The 23,901-nt window shown below is 45.0% G+C and overlaps 1 protein-coding gene across 1 annotated transcript in view; it reads right to left on the reverse strand.

Moving 5' to 3' along the window:
* Setd3 (SET domain containing 3, actin histidine methyltransferase) overlaps positions 1 to 23,878 on the reverse strand; it is a 66,080-nt gene extending 42,202 nt beyond the window's left edge. The window contains exons 1-6 of the mRNA XM_032908397.1: positions 23,872 to 23,878; positions 10,196 to 10,305; positions 8,502 to 8,594; positions 5,543 to 5,691; positions 3,687 to 3,759; positions 3,164 to 3,420 (exon numbers count right to left, since the gene is read on the reverse strand). Of these exons, the coding sequence (XP_032764288.1) occupies positions 3,164 to 3,420; positions 3,687 to 3,759; positions 5,543 to 5,691; positions 8,502 to 8,594; positions 10,196 to 10,298 (675 nt within the window). The 5' untranslated portion in view covers positions 10,299 to 10,305; positions 23,872 to 23,878. The remainder of the gene's footprint in view (positions 1 to 3,163; positions 3,421 to 3,686; positions 3,760 to 5,542; positions 5,692 to 8,501; positions 8,595 to 10,195; positions 10,306 to 23,871) is intronic.
* Positions 23,879 to 23,901: the final 23 nt, after the last annotated feature.

The following is a 23,901-nucleotide window of genomic DNA, read 5'->3' on the forward strand; positions in this document are numbered from 1 at the left end:
TAGGCATGGAGAGTATTTCAGGACCTGGGAAATACACACGCTGTCTCTGTTAGGTTCCTACGACTAACACCACAACCACAAACAACCTGGGGAAGGAAAGTCACAGACACACTGACTCTGAGCCCTGACAAAGGAGCCCTCAAGCCAGCACCCAGGAAGACAACTTTAAGTGGAAGTAATAATAACTAGAAATGGAACATGGACACCCCTTCCCTGTACTCTGCATCGATCTGTGGCAGAGCTCATGTGTGTATTTGTCTGGGCAAGGGTTTTCATGTCTCTGGAGAGGGTGAAGATGTTCAATGCAAAAACAATAAACCCAAACAAAAATTGAAGACACCTCGGGACAGACCACATGATGAATTGCTAACGTGGGTCTCTTCGCTCTTCCTGAGTGCTGAGACAGTGATGCTGCACTGAGCTGCTAGTGGACAAACCCCCAACCCTGAAAAAGCATGAGGAAGGGAGGAGGTTCACTACTCTCTCGGAGGGAAGACATAATACAAACAAAATGACAGCAGACAACATCTGTATTTACTCTGATTTACTGTTCAACACTTTCAGAAGTGATGAGAATTACCTAAAACAAGAAAAGAAAAACAGCTGGACTCAAAGGACGGTTTAACAAGTGTAATGGCTAATTGCAGCTGTCAACTTGGCTACATCGGGAATTGACAGGGACCCAACTTGTTAGTTACTCCTGTGATGGAACTGTCTTAATCAGAAGAAAGACCCACCCCAACCTGGATGGCACTTTCTGGTGGTGGCTCACATAAAAAGACATGAAGGAAAAAAAACTGTTTTCTTCTTGCTGGCCTTCCCTCTCACTAGCAAATCCACTCTCTTGTTGCTGCAGTTGGTATTAAATCCAACTTCTTCAAGATTCTGACAAGACCAGCAGCTCTCCGGGAACCCTCAGAGACACCCAGCCTTGTGGACTGAACAACTACCAGATTCTTGCCTTTTTTTTTCTGTAGTATGATAGATGCTGAATTCCTTGAAAACCATAAGGACCTGTGACAACCAAGCAAAGCTGGCTGAAGCTGAAGGGTCCCAACAGTGACAACTACAAACACGGAGTGTCTGTGCAGCCCAGGGGCTTCGTTCACACAGGCCACCTCTTTCTGTCCACCTTCGCCTGGGAGTTGGGGCAGGATCTTCCCACCTTACAGCCAGGGTAGCACAGAAACTGCCCACTGAGGCACAGCCCAGTGCTAAGCAGTGGAGAGAGAGTATGGTAGGTAAGCCCTGGCTTCAGAGACCAAATTCCATTTGAACAGCAAGTGTGATGGAATCAGGTTTTCCAGAGGTTTTGTCTTACTACAAAGCCTGTGCTCTTCCTACATGGCCACTGGGTTTCTACTGGGACAGACTCTCCTCTACTGCTTCATTCTGCCTCAGGTTCATCCAGCTTAAGGGCCAGCCCTTCCTAACAAGGCTTTGCTAGCCCACGTAAGTGCCCATACCCCATAGCCTACCCCTCCCTCCCTCCCTCCCTCCCTCCCTCCCTCCCTCCTTCCCTCCTTCTCTCTCTCTCTCTCTCTCTCTCTCTCTCTGTCTCTCTCTCACGAGTGTACACACACACACACACACACACACACACAGGGGTGGGGGAGATGAGACAGGACAGAGAGTCAAAGGCACTCACAATGCCAAGGTGCTCATTAAAATAAAATAAAAATAAAAACATAACACTTTCAGATGACAAAAAGCCACACCAGATGTCAGATGTAGGACTCCGGGACATCATAAATAAAGAGGCAAAGTTGTAATCTAGCTCCATCAACTTTTTTTAAATTAGGTAAACTTGAAAGAAAACCTACATATTACCATTCTTCATAATGTCCTAAACCTTGAGGTTAGAAAAGCAAAACAATTTCTGTTTGAGGCAAGAATCATATGACTTCTGAAATAGTTGAAACATTTGGCAGGAGGGGAGATGTATCTGTGAGAGGGATATTCCTATACAACAGGCATGCTGTAAAGCTAAAACAATGAATGGATAGGAAAAGTGCTTGCCTGCAAACAGAAGGCCCTAGGTTCTATGCACACATACAAATAAAGTCATCTTTTAAATAAATAAATAAATAAATAAATAAATAAATAATAAATAAATAAAACTATTCCATTAAGGAATAAAGCGAGATGACTGCATTTGAAAAGAAAACAAAACACTGTAGGACAGATGATTTACAATATAACCACATCAGCCTGATTCAGGTTGCCAAACTGCCCAAGAAAAGGAAAGGGAACAAGTGGTTACTATTCCTGTTCTCCTCAGTTGGGTGTAGCAGGGCTGAGGCAGACCCAAGTACTACAAAGCGGAGTCTAGAGAGACACCTCCTGTTCAGCTCAGTGGGGAGCTGCAGCACTGGTTCTGCCCCTTCCTGAAAAGGGAAGATGAAACCCCTAAAACACATAAAGTCAAAATCAACCCCCTAGAGACTCTGTGTATGACACTTTCACTTAGGACTACCTAAAATATAATACATAATAAATAGTAGTACACTTTGATAAACATAAGCAAATCACCTTGCAGTTGACATAACTGTCAATTTTTTTAACTCATGAATATAGTAGAAATTAATTTAACTTTTACCAATTTCTGTTCCCTAATGTTTTTAAGTTTTTAATTTTTATTAGATGTATTCATTTTATCTATGAGTGTTTTGTCTGCATGTATGTCTGTGAACTGTATGCATGCCTTGTGCCCTAGGAAGTCAGAAAAGAGCACCAGATTCTCCTGGACCTGGAATTACAGATGGCTACAAACCATCACGTAAGTGCTAGGAATTGAACCCTGGTCTTTTGCAAGAACAACCAGGGATCTTAACCCAGCCCCTTAGAAATCAATTCTAATTTTCCTAGAAACATTACACACGAGCAACGTTTTATATTTGATAAGGTTGACAGCTTGTAAAATCTCCTTATAAACTCACTTTCAAAAGGCTTAGCAACTTTAGTCAGTGAGGAAGTACTTCTGCTTGTACTGATGCTGGATGCTGATGAAGGCAGATACGTTAAAGACTATGTGGTATGTGGTAGTTCTACAGAAGTGAAAATGACAGAAGGTACCTGGATACCCTCCAGCTTAAGAGCAAAGTGCGTAGGCCCTGTAAGACTTCAAGTGGACACACATGCCACTCCTCCCCGCCTCGCTCACCTGGATGACTTTATAGAAATAGGCGTACTGGCGTGCTGTGTTTTTATACTGGCTGAAGACATCATGGATGGCTTGTGTCGACTGAAGACAGCGCACTTCCTCTTCTTCGAAGTAGAGAGGGGTGTCGTACTCACTGGGGAGGGTCTGAATGTACGGCTGCCAGAAAGAGTTGGGGCTGGCTCGCTCACACAGCAGATGAAAGGCCAGTGCAATGTTCCCCATAGCTTGGAGAATTCGGTCTTGGGAATACAGGGGCCCTAAATCAACCCAGAAGTTAGCAGGGTAAGTGTCATGAACTCCTTTAAAAAGCCACCGCTCAAAACATGCTAAAATCACAGCACAAAATTCCAAGATCATATAGTACTTCATGTCACAATGCATCCCTCTTTAGACATAAAGTGGAAAACTTTAATATGGATTTGAAGAACTATGTTACAGTTGAAAAAACAACCAAACACAATTGTTTATTGTCAGAGATGAAATTTGTATATCTTGTACATTGCCTTAAATAAATTATTCTTACCCAATATTGAATTCTTAGCAGATTCAACAGTCATTAGTAACTTTCGTGGAACCCATAAAAATAATTCTTCTGCCTAGAGAAAAAAATAAGAAAACAGTAGAATCTCACACTATGCTACAATCATTTCAACTACACCAGAAAGCCAACCACAAGGAAATACCACATAGCTGCATATGAGCACTTCTACATATCAGGTATGCTTTAAATATTCACATGTGTACTGAAGCAAAAGAGTCCAAGCAAAGTCTAAATTCTCTATGTGGCACATACAGCCTTACGCTGGTGACACAGAAGGAGACTTTCAGCTTCACTCTGAAACAGGCAGAACATGTGGAGTAGAACACAACAGTATGTTTCACTGCATACTGTACTTAGACTTCAAGTTCTAAACATGAAAGAATCCCTCCCTCTAACCCCAGCCCTCATTCCCACTTCCACTGAGGCAATGGAGCAGAGCAGAATGGCTGCTGCACAGGGAGGGATTCACATCACAGCAGCAGCTAGAGCACCAGCCCACAGACACCCCGGCCTCACTCATCTCCTCCCAGTGTATGAGCACGTCTTCACATGTGTGACAATTCTTCTCTCTACTGCATAACCCATGCCTAGAGCTCTGCCATGTAGGAAGGCCCTCAGCAGAACCCAGCGCACAGCGCCTTAAGCTTGCTCCTTTCAGCCTCCAGACTGTGGAGACAGTGTTCCCAAGAAAAGCGCCAGTAAGACCACAGCTAAGATATTGGCGAGTACTGGCATGAATGAGGCTTCTCATGTGACACAAGAGAAAAAAGCCTGTGACATTTTGCCTCTGTTAGTGTCTACTATGTGAATGCTTTTCTGCTTTGTCCCCTACAATAGATTATAAGTATCATACATGAAGAAGTCCTAGCCTTTTCTATAAATGTGGCATAATAACAAATGAGTATCCCTCGCATGGTAGGTACTCAACAAATACCTAACATGCCAGGGTTGTGAGAACAACAGGTTAATGAGAGCTTGGTCAAAGTTTCTGGAGGTCTGAAGAGATGGAACTAATACCCATTTCTTCTACTCAAGCTCTTCACCAACTGATACAAGATACGAGACTAAAGTAAAGGGTCAAACTATAGCCTCTGAGTTCCAGAAGCAGGCCGATGCTCACACCTACTCACAGGCACGCCGGCTCCTTCCAAGCCCTCCCTATGTGAGCTTGCCCTGTCAGGCATGGGGTGAAGAGCAGAAAGCAGAACAAACACCCTGGGGTAACAGCACCCACAGGCCAAGCTCAGTTCTTTCTCCCACTGGCAGAAAAGCTGAGTGACTAAGTGACCCCTCCTCTTTAGGACAGCAGGACTAAGGAGCAGAGAGGCTGTCTGAATAGCATTTCTTTCCACATGCCCAGTTCTCTCTCCGCTCCTACTGCTGTCATTTCTGAGTAGTACTTTTAGCCACTCGGTTACTCAGCACAAGGGCTTCCAGCCTGCCTCCCTCTCTTCCATTCCCATCCATCACAGGATTTGATGTGTTCTCCCTCCCACCGTTAAGTCCAGTTCTTCCTTATTAAGTCTCAAAATCCTATCAGGCACATTCTCCAGTCTCCTCCAGGCCTATAAAGGCCTTGCTCTAGGGCAGGGTTAACAGCACAGCTCTCCAAGAGGATGAACTAGCAGGGCTCCCTAGAATGCTGCCTGTCGCACTGAGGCCCATGTAGTCAGATAAAGGCACTGCAGCTCACAAGGAAGGAGAATGCTGCTTATATACCCACAAAGCTCTGGACAGGCCTCAAGGGGTCTCTGTCCCATACCTTGAGCTCAATCTCAAAACCATACAATGGTTCAAACACACTTAAACCCCCTTAGACCAACAGATAATAAACTCACCTTGATGTCTCTTGTTGCTCTCAAACCAAAGCCCTCTTCTTTGAAGTTAACCATTTCAAAACCCTCGACAGAAGCCCCGTTTTCAGAGGCCCATTTCATTAGATCAGGGAAGTAATCTTCTCTTTTCCCATCAAAAGTAACAGACAGACCTATATCATCCATGTTGGAAACAAGAGCTACTTTAGGACACATGTCATCACATGGCTCTAGAGCACAAAGGCAGAGCACAGCTCACGCTAGCTCTCATCTTAACCCCCTACCTTGAACAATCAAAATTAACCACCAGGCAGTCATGGTACATACCTGAGCAAGCTCCAGGAAAGGTGAATTAAAACCCAAACTCTGCAGTCAGAGCACTAGGCTGCTCTGACACCACGGGACAAGAACACTGACCACTAATGCCTCTGCTACACACTATCAATGCGAAAGGAGAGAAGACTTAGTTACCACAGCTGTGGTTGGATCTGCCAGTACTCACTATGGATCTCTCTCCTCACTATGTCCTCACCAGGAATCCCATTACTAACAGCAGCAGCTTATCTGTGAGCTGATGGCTGGGAGAGAGGGTACGTTCTGAGGACCTGACACTAAGAACACAAAGATGCAGGGCTAACACAGGCAACTGGGGGTGTGTAAGTGTGATCTCAGAGTGTCTACACACGACACATCACGACTGATAGCATGTGTAGTCAGGAAACGTGGCTGCAAAGACGGCTCAGCAACTGCGAGCATTGCTGCTCTCAAAAAGGACTCAGGTTTGGTTCCCAGCACCCACATAGTGGGCCGTAACTCTAGTCCAGAGGCTCTGACCCCCTCCTCTGGCCTCCACAGGGTATGCACACGATGTCCTTACATACACTCGAACACACAAAATAATAAAGGATAACTATAGAAAAAATTAAAGCATGGCAGTAATTATGTAAATTTACATGACTGTATTTCTGTTCATAGTTGTATGATGTTTATGTAGTTGAAAAGCGCTCATGGTAAAGACAAATACCTTTGAAAGAGCAGTGCGGAACTACAGCTCTATCTGTAATATTTTATTTCTTAAACGAAATACAAAAATCGAAAGAAAGGTGGAGGGTGGGGATGAGGACCTGAGTCAATCTAAGGTCAGCAAGTGTACATCTGGGTAGGAGACCCTCTTCCACTTTCTTTTCTAGACGTTCCATCAGGATTAAAATATTCAAAAAGATGAAAGTCATGCATTGCTGCCCCACTGTGCTGAAGGCAGAGCAAGAGGCTACTAACAGGAGGAGGCAGGCACAGAGCCAGCCCATTTATGTCACACCCTGTAAAGACTCCTGCACATCACTGTCATGCCAGGCATGAACAGAAACTAAGCTAAGGAGGACAAATGATTTGAGCAGGGTAAAGTTTAAAATGGATGGCGTTCTCATTCTGTAAGTTTGGTGCAGCCTAGTGACACTATCTCCTCAGAAGACGGACCCAGATAACAGAGATGTTGGGGGCGACTTGATGGGAGACAACTAACACCATCGAGTCCACATGCACCAGCTGGAAAGGAACCTGCTCTCTGGACGGGAGTCCAAGGCCATCCACGCCACAGACCACACCACTGCAGGTAAACAAACAGAAGAGCAAGATGGCCGCTTAGGGCAGCAAGTGGAAAGCAACCACTCTGTCAGACTATCAAGGTTCTCGTCTTTTGCAATGTGTGCTCCTTACTGTTCTCGCTGCCACCTTCCATGTGGCTGTGCAAATCAATATCCTTTTGTGCTCTACAAGACACAATGACAGCTGTACTAAGAAAACTTTTTTCAAAGCGACAGTCTCTTGCCATCTTGGCTAAGAATAATTAAGATGGCTACTAAATATGCCCTGTAAAATCACAGCTTACGAAGTACAGTGCAGGGCCTAGAGAGATGACTCAGCAGGTAAGAGCACTGGCTGCTCTTCTAAAGGACTCAGGTTCAGTTAACTCCTGGCACCCACATGGTAGGGCACAGCGGTCTATGACAGTGCCTGGGGATCTGACTCCCTCTTCTGGATTCCACAGGCACTGCACTGACACAGATACATGGAGGGAAAATATTCATAAGCATGAAATAAAAACAAATCTGACCCCCTCAAGAAAATAGGTAGGGGCTGGAGAGATGGCTCAGCAGTTAAGAGCACTGGCTGCTCTTTAAAAGTCCAGAGTTCAGGGTTGGGGATTTGGCTCAGTGGTAGAGCACTTGCCTAGGAAGCGCAAGGTCCTGGGTTCGATCCCCAGCCCCGGGGAAAAAAAAAAAAAAAAAGTCCAGAGTTCAGTTCCCAGCAACCACATGGTGGCTCACAACCATCTGTAATGAGATCTTCTGGCACACAGGTGTACATGGAGATAAAGCACTCATATACATTAAATAAATAAATAAAAATAAATAAATAAATAAGCAGTTCAGTGGCAGAGGGCTTGCCTAGAATACACCCCGGTTGGGTCCTCAGCAGCATACTCCCCATCACCACCAAAAAACCCCTCACAAATGTACACAGCCTAAGAGATGTAACTATTTCTTTCCCAGATGGGCTGGGGCTAGATGTGGTGGTGCAGGACTATAATCCCAACAGCTAGAAAGGCTGATGATACAAAAGGCTGACGGCTACATAGCAAGACTGTCATGAGGAAAATGATGGGTTGGAGTCAATCCTAAACACCTGCTAAGACACTAACCAACACCACCTGACATGTCAAAACCAAGAGTTAACAAGGCCCATGCATATGCCATAAAATACAAATAAATAAAAGGCATGTCATTTTATCCCCTGGATACAAATGCTTCCCCCTGGAGCTCAGCACTTATTCATTTCACTCAAATGGACAACAGTCCCCAGGGAACTCTGGGTGGCTGCCTCGTTTTCCCAGACAGGCACTGTCACCTGAGGCTTTGCTATTCAGAACCCACTAGCCTATCTATGTCCAGCTTTCCTCAGCAGCGTCACTCCAACAATTTACCTTTTTGCTTCTTTCGTATTTTCTCAACCAGAGCCCGGATCTGTGTGTACTCTTCCCATTCTTTTCCTGGGCCGGGTGCAGGACTGCTACATTCTGTAACGTGAAAGCCACTGCGTAAGAACTCCTCCTCCACTTTAACCCACTAGTCTGCAAAAGAAGGAAGGTTTCCATCTCGTTCCTGACTTATGTTCAAGGACAGAGCTACTCTAGCCATGTAAGTATATGTTCATGACATAGAAAGTAAATGGATATACTCTATACACTTTTCAAAGCATGCAAATGACCTGATATCCAAGTACGTCCCTCACCTAACTTTGGCCCAGGGACCAAGTGTGTTCCCACACCTAGTAACTCTCCTCAGAATACATCTGCAAACAGTTAAAACCTGAGAGCAAAGCTAAACTGAAAAATATTTTCCCTGACCTCTTCTAGATGGTGAAAATGCCTTTCTAGCTGAGTCCAAAAACAATGGCTCTCTAAGGAAACCCACTAAACTGAGCATAGGGTCAATTAGTTGACAAACATTTCACATCCATGTGTATGTGCTACAAAAGACATGGCACAGTCATTCTGGAAAAGAAGCTAAGAGACTTCTGAAGAAGCTGAACTGCAGAACCAACACCTACTAGGAGCCAGGGCTGGTCATCCTGGAACACACTGGCAGCCAGCCTCCTGGGAGCACAGCCTTATTAAGTATTACAATAGCTTAAAGACAGTCAGTCTCTTTCCCATACTCCTGCCAAACCCACTGTCCCGTCTCACTAAGGTGAAGAGCATGTGGCAAATAATTAAATGATCTGGTTATGTGCTGACGCCCAACTCTCCAGGTCAAGTCTGACTTCATTCTCTCCCCATCGAGTGCCAACCAAAGCAGGAGCCAGGGTGAACGACACCTCGTTCCAACAGGAGGGAGGGAAAACAGTGATGGGGTGCGGGGCGAGCAGAGATCAAAGCACCCAGGGAGGGACCTCACAGTGGCCTGACTACTGGCCACTTTCTATTTTTGAGGAAAAGCTCCATTTTTACTTGAGATTTAGTGGTCATAAACCTAAACATAAGGTCACTAAATATATGGGCAAAAAAATCATTGCTATGCCAAGGCATCAGCAGTACCAGTTTGAACCCACAACTCAAAATTATCAAAGTATTTTAGCTTAAAAAAGTGTGGGCAACAACACTTCATTTTAAACTAGGAGCTCTCAGGCTTCATGTGAAAACCAGAAACACACTTATGTAATCACTGAGAATAAAGGTGAGCTATTCTGCCCTAGAAGGACAGCTCCCTGGGAGGTCTGACAGGCTTGCCTAGGGCTAACAGCCATGATACTTCTGCACATGCCAACTCTCATGCGGTACTTGTCAAACGGCTGGAGAAGTGGCCTGTGCTTGCTACGGACGCTGAGCCTCAGCAGTCAGGACACGGCCACACTGCTAAGGAGCAGGGGACCCTGTTCCCACCCATGGGTCTGGGCAGTCACATGCCCAAGCTGGCACCCACACTCTGCCGAGGGGGCTGAGGTGAGAGGAGCTCTGCAGTGTCCAGGTCCATGGCTCTAAGAAGGGCAGAGCTCGAGCTGTTGGGAAGAAGGTCCTGTCCCAGGGAGCCCTGTCCCCTGCAGAGGAGTGAAAAGCATTGCCACGAGTGGCAAGGACAGCTGGTGGGGTGGGGGTGGGGTAGAGAACAGGACACTTACTCTGCAACAGCTCACTTGTCAGGTTCAAGATTTCCTTAGGTGACACGGTGGCTGTGGCTCCAGTACCTGATTTCTGAGTTTTCACTCGACTCTTCTTACCCATTTTCTGACTACAAAGAGAGAAAACAAGGCAAAGAAATGAAAGTTATATCATCAAAGAATAAAACGCAGAAATGGGGTGTGGCATGGGAGGATCTTCATCTCTCAATGCTGAGACTTTACCTCAATTTCTATCTAGAATTTTCCTAAGGGGAAAACGTATAACAACCTGAAGCCTCCAAACAGAAACAAGAAGCATGCACGGCAGCCGCAGGAGACAAAGTGCAGTCCTTCTCACCCATGAAACCCGGGCAGAGGCAGATCCTACTCTACACATTGCAGGTTCACGGTTCACACTGCAGGACAACTAGGGTTAATGCTGAGGTATATACCAGACACACAGACACAGACACAGACACAGCACACACACACACACACACACACACACACACACACACACACACACACACACACATACACACACACACACAGTAGGGTAGGGTCAGAAATACTAGATCCTCAGTCACCCCTCCTTAAAACAACCACTTCCCATAGTGATAATTTAGTCCTCCCAGACAAACACTGAAGACCCACATTTTGGATAGCTAGTATAATATCCATAGTCTGCCCATAGAAAGCCCAAAATGCTTTACAAAGCCAGTGTGGGCACTGAAGACAAGTTTCTCAGGCCACGCAGACCCTGGCCTTGTACGGGGTTTCCCATCTCTGGTCAGTCTGGCACTTGAACCACATGAACCTTGTGCCAGCAGATACATGAGAAGTGACTAGGATACTCACAGACAAATGAGGCAGTGAGACAAAGGACATATCCATGGCACTCTGAGTAAAGATCTTGAGGTGCTGACATATATGTATGTCTAAAGGAAGCAATGCTCAGGCCATTCCCAAGTGCAACCTGGTGAAGCAAGTCAGCAAGCAAATAAAGAGAGGCCCAAAGAAGGGGTAAGCTCCTTGCTGACGGCTGGGACTTGCGGATCCAATTTTTTTTTTGGGGGGGGCTCATTGTGGTAGCACAGGCTACCCCAGTGATACTCCATTTATGGAGCCCCTGGATGACTTAGACTGTTCTCAGGGAAGACACAATGCCTACTTACTTTGGTCACTTATTATAAAAAGAAATAGATGGCCATGGAGTCTAATGGTGAAGGACACAACCTGGGTTTAATGTGCAACATCAGAAAGGGAAAGAAATGACTGCCTGTTATGAAGAACTGTGAAAGGACAAAGTTTAGAATGTGATTCACCTACTAATGTCATTGTCACTAAAGCTACACAAATAAGGCAGGTGCTAAAATAGGAAGAAAGCATTCTTCACAAAGAGTTCCATCTTCGCTTTCACATCTAATGTATAAAATCACACGTGACTTACCTTAAATCTAGTGAAAGGGTGTGAAGCATGGGTGTCAGTCACCCTGGAGACAAGGGCACCAGTACAACATGTAAAAAGTCAGGAAACTAAAAGGAAGTAGCTGCTTTGAGATCAAAAGCTGCACACGGGCAGGAGGAGGAAGGGGAATTCAAGCACTTCCTCCTGTGAGTCACAGAAGGGAGGCAGGTGCTCCCTCTCTATCATCACTGCACTCAACTAAGAACAAGGACACAAGCTGGACAGAGCCCCAAGCCTTCCTGGGAATCAATCCCACTATGTCCACAGAGGTATGGTACGTCTACAGAGAGCCACAGAACTCAGCCTGCAAGAAATGAAAGCCCTCAAGGCTCCCGGTAGTAATAACTTCTTAATCATCCATCCAAATATAGCAGACCTGCTGGCCTGCAAGCAGAACTGCAGAAGCACACTGTTGGTGGGTACATGCAAGTGGCCTCTGGCTCCAGTCCTATAGTCAAGACCTGCTATCCTGTGAGTCTCTAAACATCTCCAGATCACACTGTGAGGAAGAGCTTTCAGGCCCTTCTGCTCTTAACAGGAAGGGCCTATAAAAGCATGTTGCTCCTCCCCCAAGTGGTTTGGTGATCCCAATACTGTAAACAGGCTTTACTTACTAGATTGTCTGTCCCTCAACGTCCCAGTTCCCTGGTGTTAGCCTCCCTCCAAGGCTTCAATCACACAGCCACAGCTCCCTATATTCAGTGTCTGCCCTCTATCAGGTACCATTTCGTTAAGCTCCCTGGGTGATCACATCCTTTCTCTGTCCAAGGTCACCTAACAGGTAAGAAATTTAAGCTATAAACTGAGCACCACTCCTACACTGCCTCCCTTTATATACCAGGAAGCTTATGGTATTTCAGGGTCAAAAGAGCTTAAAGTTCTTCCAGACCAACAGGGTTAAATATTGGTTAAACACAAAACATCACGTGGCTCACATCTGAGTATCTCCAGCAACCTCATTCTACATCCTTCTGCTTAGGCTCTGACAGTAGTCTGTCTCTCCCTGACCAAACCCCTCTTGCTACTAAACCAACCCTTCCTCCTACTACCCTATTCCACAGCACTTTATGAGCCAGCTATCCCAAAGTCTCCCAGTCCTAGTACAGATTACCTGTACCTCTGAATACATCCCTCTAGCTCTTCCCTGCCAGTCCTCACCTAACACCTCAGTCACTTGTTCATTAGCTGCTGCTTCTCAAACTCCTATCCAAGTATCCCCTGAAAGCTTTTCCAGTGTTCCCAGTCACAGTTTTCTGTCCTTCATACCCCTACAATTTCTTGAATGTTCTTCAGTTACTGTACAAACTAATGCAAAGCCCTGTCCTCTCTGTCTTGTCCCAGACACCAGGCTCCTTGAGGGAACACTCTATATCTTATTTATATTCCTAAGCCCAATCCCACAGCTCAGACCTCAGCACAGAGCGGTTGCTCCACAGTGGATACTGCACTGAGCTGTCAAGTAGAGCGTCTTCATAGTTCTAACGGGGCTAAGCCTGTGATCCTAGAGCTGCTGCCCAAGTGTCTATTCCCTGGAGATATACAGAAAATGTCAAATGCCTATCCTGTGTGAGAGACCATTAACTATGTCACAGTGATGTGAAAGCACCATAGAGCTCTTTGGCAGTAACTGTCATACAGCTAAGTCCAAAAATACAAATAGTTAAGTCCAAAAATGCCCAGCTTCTAGAAACAGCAATAGACACAACTGTATTAAAGATAAAGTTTGGAAACCCCATCAGTAATTTAACCTTTGGAAGAGTATGGGCGGGCGTATGTGTGCTCACACAAGTGACTGTGCTCTCTTCCCAAAGTCCAGGTTCCACCCTTCTCTCCCTGACTCCAGTCTCTTCCACCATTGTCCACAGTTGGATGGTACACAGCTTCATTGGCTTATCCATATGCCACACAGTTTCCACCTCCAGTAAAGTAAGGAGACCATCCGATCACCCCAATCACCCACTAGGCACTTTCCAGTCCATAGGCATCTCCAGAAGTAACAACTAGCTTACCTTCTTTCTATTCCCCTTGATCAGTTTCCTCTTCTAAAACTTTACATACACAGTCTTATTTATCTACCACATGGGTTTCTTTTGCTCAACTTAATGTCTATCCACAGCTCACCTGACCTCCTAGTAAGTTCACCCTTAGAAGGGTGAGCTGTCTCACCCGTCTCTACCTGCCTGGCTTCATTCTATCCTTTACACTGCTTAGCTCCGTGGGTTGGTCTGTGTTCTGGAACACAGCCATATCTCGCCAAGGCTTCTGGTATAGTTTCCCACATACTCTGAGGCCCTGCAAAAACTGCCCTCAGTGGCTTTAGGGCATTCTAAGCACTTTCTTGCAGCTATAACTCCTATGAAAGTCAGATGATAAATGCTTGGTTTGTCTTAGGACTTGGTCTTTTGTCTCTTTGGACTGCTTCCCTCCCACAGTCCTGAAGCCTCTAAGAGACAGGAAGTGATTAGCCTTGGGCCACATAAAATCTCTAGTTGCACAAGGGAAGGAGAGAAACACACCTCCCTCAACCACAGGATTCTAAGTTGGACCAGTTCTTAATCTGTTCAATCCAAAAGATAAGTGTCCAGGGTTCTCAGCCTTAGGGCTCCCAGGGTTCTCAGCCTTTGCACACAGAATCCACTACTGAGGCCGGAGCCCTTAGGATCCATTATTTCTTGACAAACCTTGAACACAAGAGGCATTTGCAAGGGCACTTCATATACAAACCATACAAACAGTCAGAATGAAACAATGAGTTCATGTTTAGTGAGTCCTACTGAAAAATGGCAATTCCTAAAGTAAGAATATACATGTATCCAGGGTGGGTGAGACCCAACTTGATCACTGTACATATACAGAAAAACCAGTATTAAAATATTAGTATTTATTAATATTAAATAACAGAACCTCTGGAAACACATTCATATTCTTGTGTGTTTTCAGTCTCTTTGAAGGCAGCAAAGCAGGATATTATTTGTTTCTGGTACCAAAGGAAGAGCTATGACCAAGCACAGCTGGAAGCTCAGGGGAAATGGGGTCCTTGCTACAAGGGCCACAAGCATGTGTCCGTGTGTCCAGTACAGCCTAGTAAGCACAGCCCATCAGTCGATACTGAGGACTCCAGCTGTTAGGAGGCTTAGAGAGTGCTGTGACTGGACCAAGAGACCAGAGCCACCAAGCAGCAGACCCCAGTTAGAAGCCATGGATCACTTGTACCATCCAGGCTGACTCTAAACATAAGGGCACTTGAGTAAACAAGCTCTCCCCCTCTCCCTGGGTAGGCAACAGTGAGTGACCAGTGTGAAGGAAAACAAAACCAGGGAAAGCCAGGCCTGTAGGTCTCAGAGTCGAGGCCAGAGACTAAGTCACACCCAAAGCAAAGTAGCATAGATAATTCTCCAAACGCCCAAGTAACTAAAGACAGAAGGCAAGGAGTACAGTTTAAGAAGGATGACCAAGAGAATCAGGTAGGAAAGCAGTTTCCTAAATCCAATTCTTCTTTGACAGTTTTCATTTACAAAACTCATCAACGCTGTGTGATTTCCCTAACCTTGTGGATTTGATTCAAAACTTTGCTCCACACAATGGTTCGTTTTGTGATTCAGCTAACTAGGGTGCCTGTTTCCAACTTATAAACAAAGCTGTCCAAGAGGGACCAAGCACAGCTTTAACACTCTGTGTGAGGGTGGGGGTGGGGGTGTCAGTACTCACCAGTTTGCTATAAAGACTATATTTACTACTAACAGTCATTCTACATATTCATGTGAGCATGTGCTAACTAAGCACCCATGCTCTTACTCTCTCTGTCCCTTCTCCCTTGCTCTCATTAGACATGTTAGCTGTATAGTCGAGGGTAAGTGAGAGATGCTCTCCCCTGACTGAAAGAGCACACAGACTGTCATGGGAGAGGCAGAGGTGAGCCCGAACAGGAGCCACAGCAGTAAGTGTTACTTAGCCGAAGGAAGGAAGGAGGAAAAGGTGCCAGGGAAACCAGCAGACTCTCACCCTCAGGAGGCACCTACAGAGGCAGGCCCTGCTGTAAGTCCACCCACCCGTCTCCATTCATCACCCAGAAGTTTGTAAAAGGTACAGGATCCTCAAGCTTGGACCTCTTAAATCAGCACAAACTACTCAGCAAGCCAGCAGCCATCTCCCTACATAACAGACAGGGAAACAAATGTCATAACCATTAATTTGCAGACTGACTGGCAAGTAGGGACAACTGTGACTACTGACAACTTTCACCATTGAATTATTTCCCATTCTAGTCTATACAGGCAACTAAATAGACCATACTTTGGGGACCATGGCTAAAGAGGAGGAGGTGACAGGGTGGGAACTAAATACTTAACTCATTTCTACACAACATAACTCATATATACTAATGGATGACATTCAGTTGCAAACAATGACTTGTATTCATAAATAAAATGGAAAGGATACACTTTTATACTTAATTAAGTTCTTCCTGAAAATGCTGCTTTGAACTAAGTACAACTAGAGTAAACCTTTTTGTTAGTACTTATTTGGCAATTTGCCCAGGAAACCTAACTCAGGCCCAGCACCTCTGAAGGAAGTTCTGTTCATGCATTTCCTCCTGCTCCAAGCTTCCAGCTGTAAAAAGCACCTGAGGGGGTGAAGCCAGCCAATGTGTATAGAACAGGAAGCATGCCCTTCCCCCTTTCACTAACTGCTCTGCAGACCATGAGAATCAAACATCACAATGAAAGTACACACAGAACAGGTTGGGAACCAGAAAGACGCAGGGCAACGTTTTCTGTCCTAAACACAGCACTGACAGGGTGCTTCACGCTGGTGCCCTGGCTTCATATGGTGCCGGGTGAACTGGAACTGACAATTATCAGAAGCATACTCTGGCTTGGCCCAGCATGCCACACCATAATAACTTGCCCCAGCATGGCTGGCCCACAGCATGCCATGCCACAATGACTTACACCAGTGTGGCTGGGACTCACCAACCTGCACAACACTCTGGAATCAATGGAGGTGCTATATGCCATAGACTCAAAGGAGTCAAAATTCCAAGGCAAGCAAGCAGTCCCAAGAACAGATTTTGACTCAGTAGCTGCTTAAGTATCAACAACAAACATAGATCTAAGTTTTAATCTCTTTATAGAATAATTTGGACTATCATATATTTGCAAAGTAACTTGAGAATTCAAAAAAGTTTCTTTCCACAAAAATATTGAATATTTTTCCAGATATTTAAACAATAATTCTAGGGGGGTTGGGGATTTAGCTCAGTGGTAGAGCGCTTGCCTAGCAAGTGCAAGGCCCTGGGTTCGGTCCCCAGCTCCAGAAAAAACAAAACAAAAAACAATAATTCTAGATTTCAAACCATCTGGTTGTTTTTCGGCACAAATGGTACTGAGCTGATGTTAAGTTATAAGCATGCTGAGATTAACTCCTGGCTTCTTGACAGTGAGTGGATGAACCCTGAACTCAAGCCTCCCCATGGCAGGCAGCAGAAGCAACACCATGGACCACCATCAGTGACTAGTGCATCCCTACAGCAGGCATCAGGTATGTTCGAATGCCATCAGGAATGTGAGGAACAAACCTGATCTGCATGCATCTCTACAGCTCGTAACTGCCTGTCCAGGTGGAATTACTTTAACTTCAGTGAGGAATAGCATGCTGAGAAACTGAGGCACCTGAAGAAAGAAAGGTGTCCATCTCTTCCTTCAAGTGACAAGCCAGACTATGACAAACTGGGCAAGCAGGCCAAACACAATGGAGTGTTTGTCACACTTGGGGGGAAAGCCTAAATCTGTCTCTGTTGGAATTATATAAACTGGTCATTGACAAAAAATGACCCTCTCTGGTAAAACTCCATTACCTGAATGAGCAGGTGACATCTATGAAAGAACTAGTGACCATGTGACTAACTTGTGCCAAGTGTAAGCCCCTGAATCTAGCCTGCCAGGATATCTCTTTGACAACCATGCATGTTCTCAGAAGCAGGGACCTGAGCTAACCTTGGTCTGTCTTCTACTCCACTCCCTGCCAACAGCACAGCTCCTGCAGGCCGAAATTAGCTTCATCGTTTCTATATGCTGCCATCGAAAACCGATGTTCTGTCATCTACTCAGTCCCCAGAGGTCCCTACTTAAAACAATCATCTAAAATTAATAATAAAGCAAGGAATGAGGTGTCATGGACAGTCATTTCTATTACAGCTTTCTCTAAAACAGAGACAACAGTGTTAGATGGTGACAGGACAGCTGTAACCTGCTAAATCACCTTGAAGCCATTTACACTCCAAATATGAAATTCTAGATTCTAAAATGACAGAGCATCAGGACTGGAAGATGCCTGTGAGATGATTATGTAAACACTTAGTCACAACATTATGTCACCATCAACTGTCACTGCATCACTATCCACTGATTCTAGTCTGAAAACATGGGGCTGGCTAACAAATTCACGACCTGAAGCATTCCACTCAGTCTTGGAGGCTAGAGCTGGCCCTCAGTCCTGCCTGTTCACTTCTAAAGCAATCTCTTACTTGTGAGCTTACTCCACTGTGACCTGTCCAAATTCTGTGAAGATGGCTTCCATGTTCTCCTTTCCCAGGTATAGCATGGCACCCTCTGTACACTGCTCTCCAGAGAGCAAGGCAGCAAAAGTCCTTCTGAGGCAACTTGAGGGACTCACACTTCAGTTCTGCCCCACTAGAACTCAACTCAAGATCTTACTAATTTTTGTAAAGTTGTTCCAGGTAGTTTATAAGCCAAGAGAATCCATTCTCTTGTCCTGTGTATATTGAGTGTCTCATGGGACACACAGCCCTATTAAAGCCTTTAAGATAAAAGGAGATCAAATAAAGCTATTCATCACATAAACTTGTCTGTAGAAAGACAGGTACACTACACTAAACCTGAATATTCAAGTGAATGCAATAATTCTGCTGTTACGTTATTTCGGGTGACATTCCAGGCTGCTGAAACTGTATCATTCCTGCCATTGTATTGTAGCAGTTTCCGACATGACTGTTCTCATCCTAAGTGCATGGTCTGGGCATACACTGTCTGTCATGGACTCAAGTGAGCATCTTAACAACAGATGAGACAAATATCATTATGACTCCTTTACAGATAAGAAAGCGGCTGCTTAGAAAAATTAATTTATATAAGATGATAAGTTCAGCTGGTGCCAGAGCTTCATGAATACTTCTCAACCATGGATTTTATTGATAAGCAATCATAAATTGAGGATTTGGCTCAAAACCAGTCACAATCACTGCTATTCCTGATGTTCAAAAAGGCAACATATTCTTGCAGTAGCAAAACATATGGGCATAAGGGTTTTCTCTTTGGTTTTCCAAGGATAAAGCTATTTTGCTTGCTTTGTCCAAGTATGCAGGAATGACCTGAGTTAAATATGGGACACAAACAATAAAGAACTTCCCCCAGTCAGACCAATCTTACTTCCATCTCTGTAATTCACATCCTTGTTACAGGTCAAAAACCGTGGAAGCCGATTAGATGACCATGACAATGGTAATTAACAAACCAAAAACTTCATTAGTCAGTAATAAATACTTCAGAGTAAAAGCAACTTTAATAGTACTTTTCATTCCTAATTCTTACTTTTTCTTAGTTGTACTTAGAAAGCTGTTAACACTGAAGTCAGGCCTATCTCCTAAAATTGAAATTGTTAAAGCCTCCTAATCATAAATGCCCTTAAGACCACATCATGTCCTAATGAACTACAGTCTTTAAAAAGGGGAAAGTGGTAGTTGGAGACTGAGACAAGAAGAGTGCAGTTCGAGGGAGAGCAGATGGGTGGGGAAGGGAACTTAGTGGCACGTGTCTGTTGTCCAGCTATTTGGGAACTTGCAGCAAAAGGGTCAAAAGTTCAAAACAGCCAGGCAACAGTGGCCTATGCCTTTAACAGTGCTAGGGAGGCAGAAGCATGTGGATCTCTGAGCTTAAAGCCAACCTTTAAACTCTACACCAAGTCCAAGATAGCCTGTCTTAAAAAACAAACCAACAGACAAAAAGTTCAAGGACAACACAACACAACCCCCTGAGACCTTACCTCAGAATAAGACCTTTATTAAAGGCCTAGAGATTTATACCATTTGCCTGGAGGCCCTGGGCTCAACCCTAGTACTGCAAAAAGAAACTGAAACTTAGAATCACAAGACAGTGATAACACTAAAACACCAGGTATTACTGAGTCCTGGATATATGCGATTTTTATTTGTCAATAAAAAAGAAAAAACTGTACGAAAGCGCTACTGTAGACATCCAATCATGTATATCCTCTATCCCACCTCTATTTCTTTAGAACATTTCTCCTAGATCTGTTCATCCGCTCTCCCTCCCACTCAACCCCATTACCAAGGTGAGACCTGCCAAAGGTTAAACATTCACTTTGGCCTGGTAATCAGAAATCACTCAGTTTCCTTTCAAGGCCTAACTTCAGCAAAATCCTTGTCTCTACTAAAAGGAAAATTATTTTAAATAAGAAAAGAAAAAATCTAAGTCTTTTATATTTATACAAAATTATTTTAATTCTTTTTTTTTCACTTGAAACTTGTTGACCCCTGTTTTGTGTCCCCAGTCTAATGATGTGTTTATTTCTAAAACCTAGAAGAGATTCCCGAGTGGAAATGAGGTCTATGAGGTTTATTTCTGGCTTAACTTACCGACAAACTTAACACACACACAAAAAAACTATTATTACATATTCTTCTAATTAAAAGTTTTTTCATAAGACTATTAATATACTTAATTTTTGTTTTGGTAAAGAAAAATGTATCACTAAGGGGCTGGAGAGATGGTTACTTAGATAACAGCATTTCATGTTCTTCCAGGGGACCTGCATTTGTTTCCTGACATCCATATCTGGCAGCCCACAACCATGTAGTAAATCCAGTTCTAGGTAATCCTTTTTTCTTTTTTGACCTTCATGAGACCAGGAATACATACTAAGGCATGTGCTCCTGCACACGCGCGTGCACACGTGCACACGTGCACACACACACACAAATTTTCTTAACTTAAAAAATTAGTTTAAGAATCAAAGGGTGGCTAGAATGTTTAACCAAGAGAGAAATTACTGTAGAATTAATATTTTCATTTCCAAATGATTAATAACAAGATAATAAAGAGATAAAATGAAAACCAAAGGAAGAAACCAATTTTGTGAAATATGGCAGCAAAGGTGCCTGAAAAGAGACCTTTACTGTAATTAATAATCTCAAGTGGCTGAATACAAATCAGAACGAACTGGTGTCACTACAGCAGAAGTAAAAGGACACAACAATTCCAAATATCCTTCTCTAACAGAAAGTGACTCCAAACACAATAGTGAAAATCATGAGCTAATTGAGAAAGCAAACACCTGGCCACAGCAACTCCTGAACTACGGGAACTATGTATCCACTGTGTGATGTTAAAATAATCTATTTGTAATAAGTGGTTCTCTGCTCTTTAGAGCAGCAGGGCTTGCCTCTATTCCCAGGACTTTGGTCTAAGAGGAAGAAACACACTGAAATGTGTCTGCTGCAGGAAAATCACAGTGCTCTATAGCCAAGAGCAGGCCACCACTTTCTAAAGACAGGGGACGGTCCAGCAAACTACACACAACAAACACAGTTACACTTCTAGCAGCTACTTCTGAGTCAAACTGAGACAGACTTTGTAACTAAAACAGTTCAGAAATTTGGAAAGCCTCAACCTGCTTGCAGAAGCCATAGTATATATATTTCCCTCACAGTTTTACCAACATTCCATCCACACAGCATCGATTAGCTACTCTCCCTTTTCCAACGTTCCACTGCAGATTCAGCCACCAGCAGATGGAAATAGGTGAGAGGACAGATGGAAGTCCACCATTACCAAACCTCTTCTGCTGACCACTCCCTGGAGGACACAGTGTGACAACTATTCGCAGGGACCTTGTAATAAGTATTGGAAGTAAGGCACAGACAACTCCAGCCTTGAGAGAGGTTAGTGTGCAAGTTAGATGCAAACACTTCCCCACTGCATATAAGGTCTGACGCATTAAGGGTGGGATAGGGACATCATCTGTGACTGGGGAGACTCTGCTAGAATTACTACAATCAAACCTACTCCATATGCTCCTGGTGCTACTTGGTTGAGCACTGTCATCTCTAAAATTCTCTTTTAGGTGTGATCAAGATTTAGAAGGTTGCTGACTGTTCACCAGTGCTGAGCATAAAAAGTTTTCAAGTGGCTGACCTACAGAACATCAATCAAAAACTGAATATAACCTCCTCAGTTCCTTATTACCACGTGGCTTCTAAAGAAATGGTTTAGCCATCTTTAAGTTTGGCCTAAACATGCATCACATAAGAAAGACAGTCAGTGACGTGTGCATGTGTGTGCTGAAGATGAAACTCAGGCCTTCTCATGCAGTAAGCAAACACTCTTAACACTGAGCTAGATCCCCAGCCAGACAGGGTCTCTCACACCGTCCTGGCTAGCTTTGAGCCTAAGATCCTCCTGCCTCAGGCCTCTGAGTAGTGAGGGCTACTGTGCGCTTGTGTGCTCTGTGGCAAGGCCCAGCTAACAGTATTTCAGTGAGAATTTTACTGGACATTTATAAACAGAAAAGGAACAGAAACTCTCATTGGTAGAGCCCACATCAGCACAATGTTTGGATCTCCAAATCCAGCATAGCTCGACTGAGATGTTTGCACAGTGAAAGAGGGGGGAGAGCAGCAATCACTTCCCTCCGAGGGATCTAGAGTTGTGTATCCAGATATTAGTAAGATCTCTAGCAAGAGAAAGGAATGCACATCAGAAGAGGGTTGAGGGAATGAAGATCAAGGTTGTTTGGAGTCCCAGCAAGATTTTTTTTTTCTCTGTAGCTTTTCAAAACTTGACTTTGCAAACTATTTTCTTAAGCCCTAGAAAAATTCATTCCAAAATGGCTGGAATAACACCAAAGTATCAATCACAGCACCCCAGAGGCCCATTTATAAAGTGAACCTCTATAGGTAGGAGCCCACATACACACTGTAGGTAATGTAATGGTTCCAGAGAGTCTAGACAAACTTTTTAACTGGGAGAGGTAATGTCCTATACTGTGTGTTTTAAAGGAGCATTCACTTAAAACTCCCCAAGACTATCACTGTTTAAAACTCATTTAAAAAAAAAAAAATACCCCCAGCATCGCTTTTGAAGGAAAAATGGGGACAGTATCACTTACATATGAAAAACCCACACTTTCAGTGTCAAATTCTGGTGTTAGTTTTTGTGTGTTTTCGAAAGGGTCTCCCTATGTAGCTCTGGCAGGCCAGAAACTCATGATCCCCCGCCTCAGCCTTCCTAGATGCAGTTCTGTTACATCCATCACTAAAACCTCAAATCTTCTGGGGGTCTGCAAGGCAAAATGACTGTCAGCATCCGGTTCAAGCGTGTTTACTTCGGTAACAACACCGTGTTCGTTTAGAAATGGATTACAGCATGCCCCAAGTCATCCTCAACGCGTGCACACTTCGGAAACGCACCAACGTCCTCTCCAGACACGACGCGGCGGGGGTGAGGCCCCTCGCAGTCAGTGGCGCACGTCACTAATCAGCTCCTTCTCCAAGAGTGGCAGCCAGGGAGAAGAGACAGAGTCGCATCCCCAGGCTGCAGCCGCGAGGAGGAAGAGTTGAAAATCGGAATGGCAAACTCCAAGAGCACTGAATGCTTCTCTCTCGAAGCGCGCTCGTCGCGTGTGGACCTCGGCCAGGGGCGCGTGGGAAGAAACATGACCTATTTTTCTACGCCTGCCTTTGCAAGCGGGCAGTGGAGGACAAGGCGCGGGGGCCGGGCTCCCGGTGGGCAACAGAAAGCTGCAGAGAGAGGCGCCTCGGCCCCAAGCCGCGTGCGCCCGCCGCCAGAGGAAGGAAACCAAGGCTGCAGCCCGCCACACGCAGTCCCAGCGCCCTGCGCGCGCTCTGGGCCCCGGCCGCACCCGAGGGCGGCGCCCAGGCCGCACCCAGGCCGCGCCCTGCACCTGCCGCCTGCCCCCGTCCCAGTGGCTGAGGGAAGCTACAGAAGCTCGCGAGTCCCCTCAGGACACAGGCCTGCCCGGCCTCGGAGCCCGCAGCCGCCCAGGCCCTGAGAGCTCAGTCGCGGCCGACCACTGGACCTCGGAGCCCGGCCGGCCTCACAGCGTCAGAAGCGGCGGAACCCCGTCCCCTCAGCCCGCGGGCCGCACGCGGGAGCTTGCCATCCGCACTCACCTGCCCGCTTTGCCTACGCGCAGCGGCGGC

Source organism: Rattus rattus, chromosome 7 (assembly GCF_011064425.1).
Source record: "Rattus rattus isolate New Zealand chromosome 7, Rrattus_CSIRO_v1, whole genome shotgun sequence".
Lineage (NCBI taxonomy): Eukaryota > Metazoa > Chordata > Mammalia > Rodentia > Muridae > Rattus > Rattus rattus.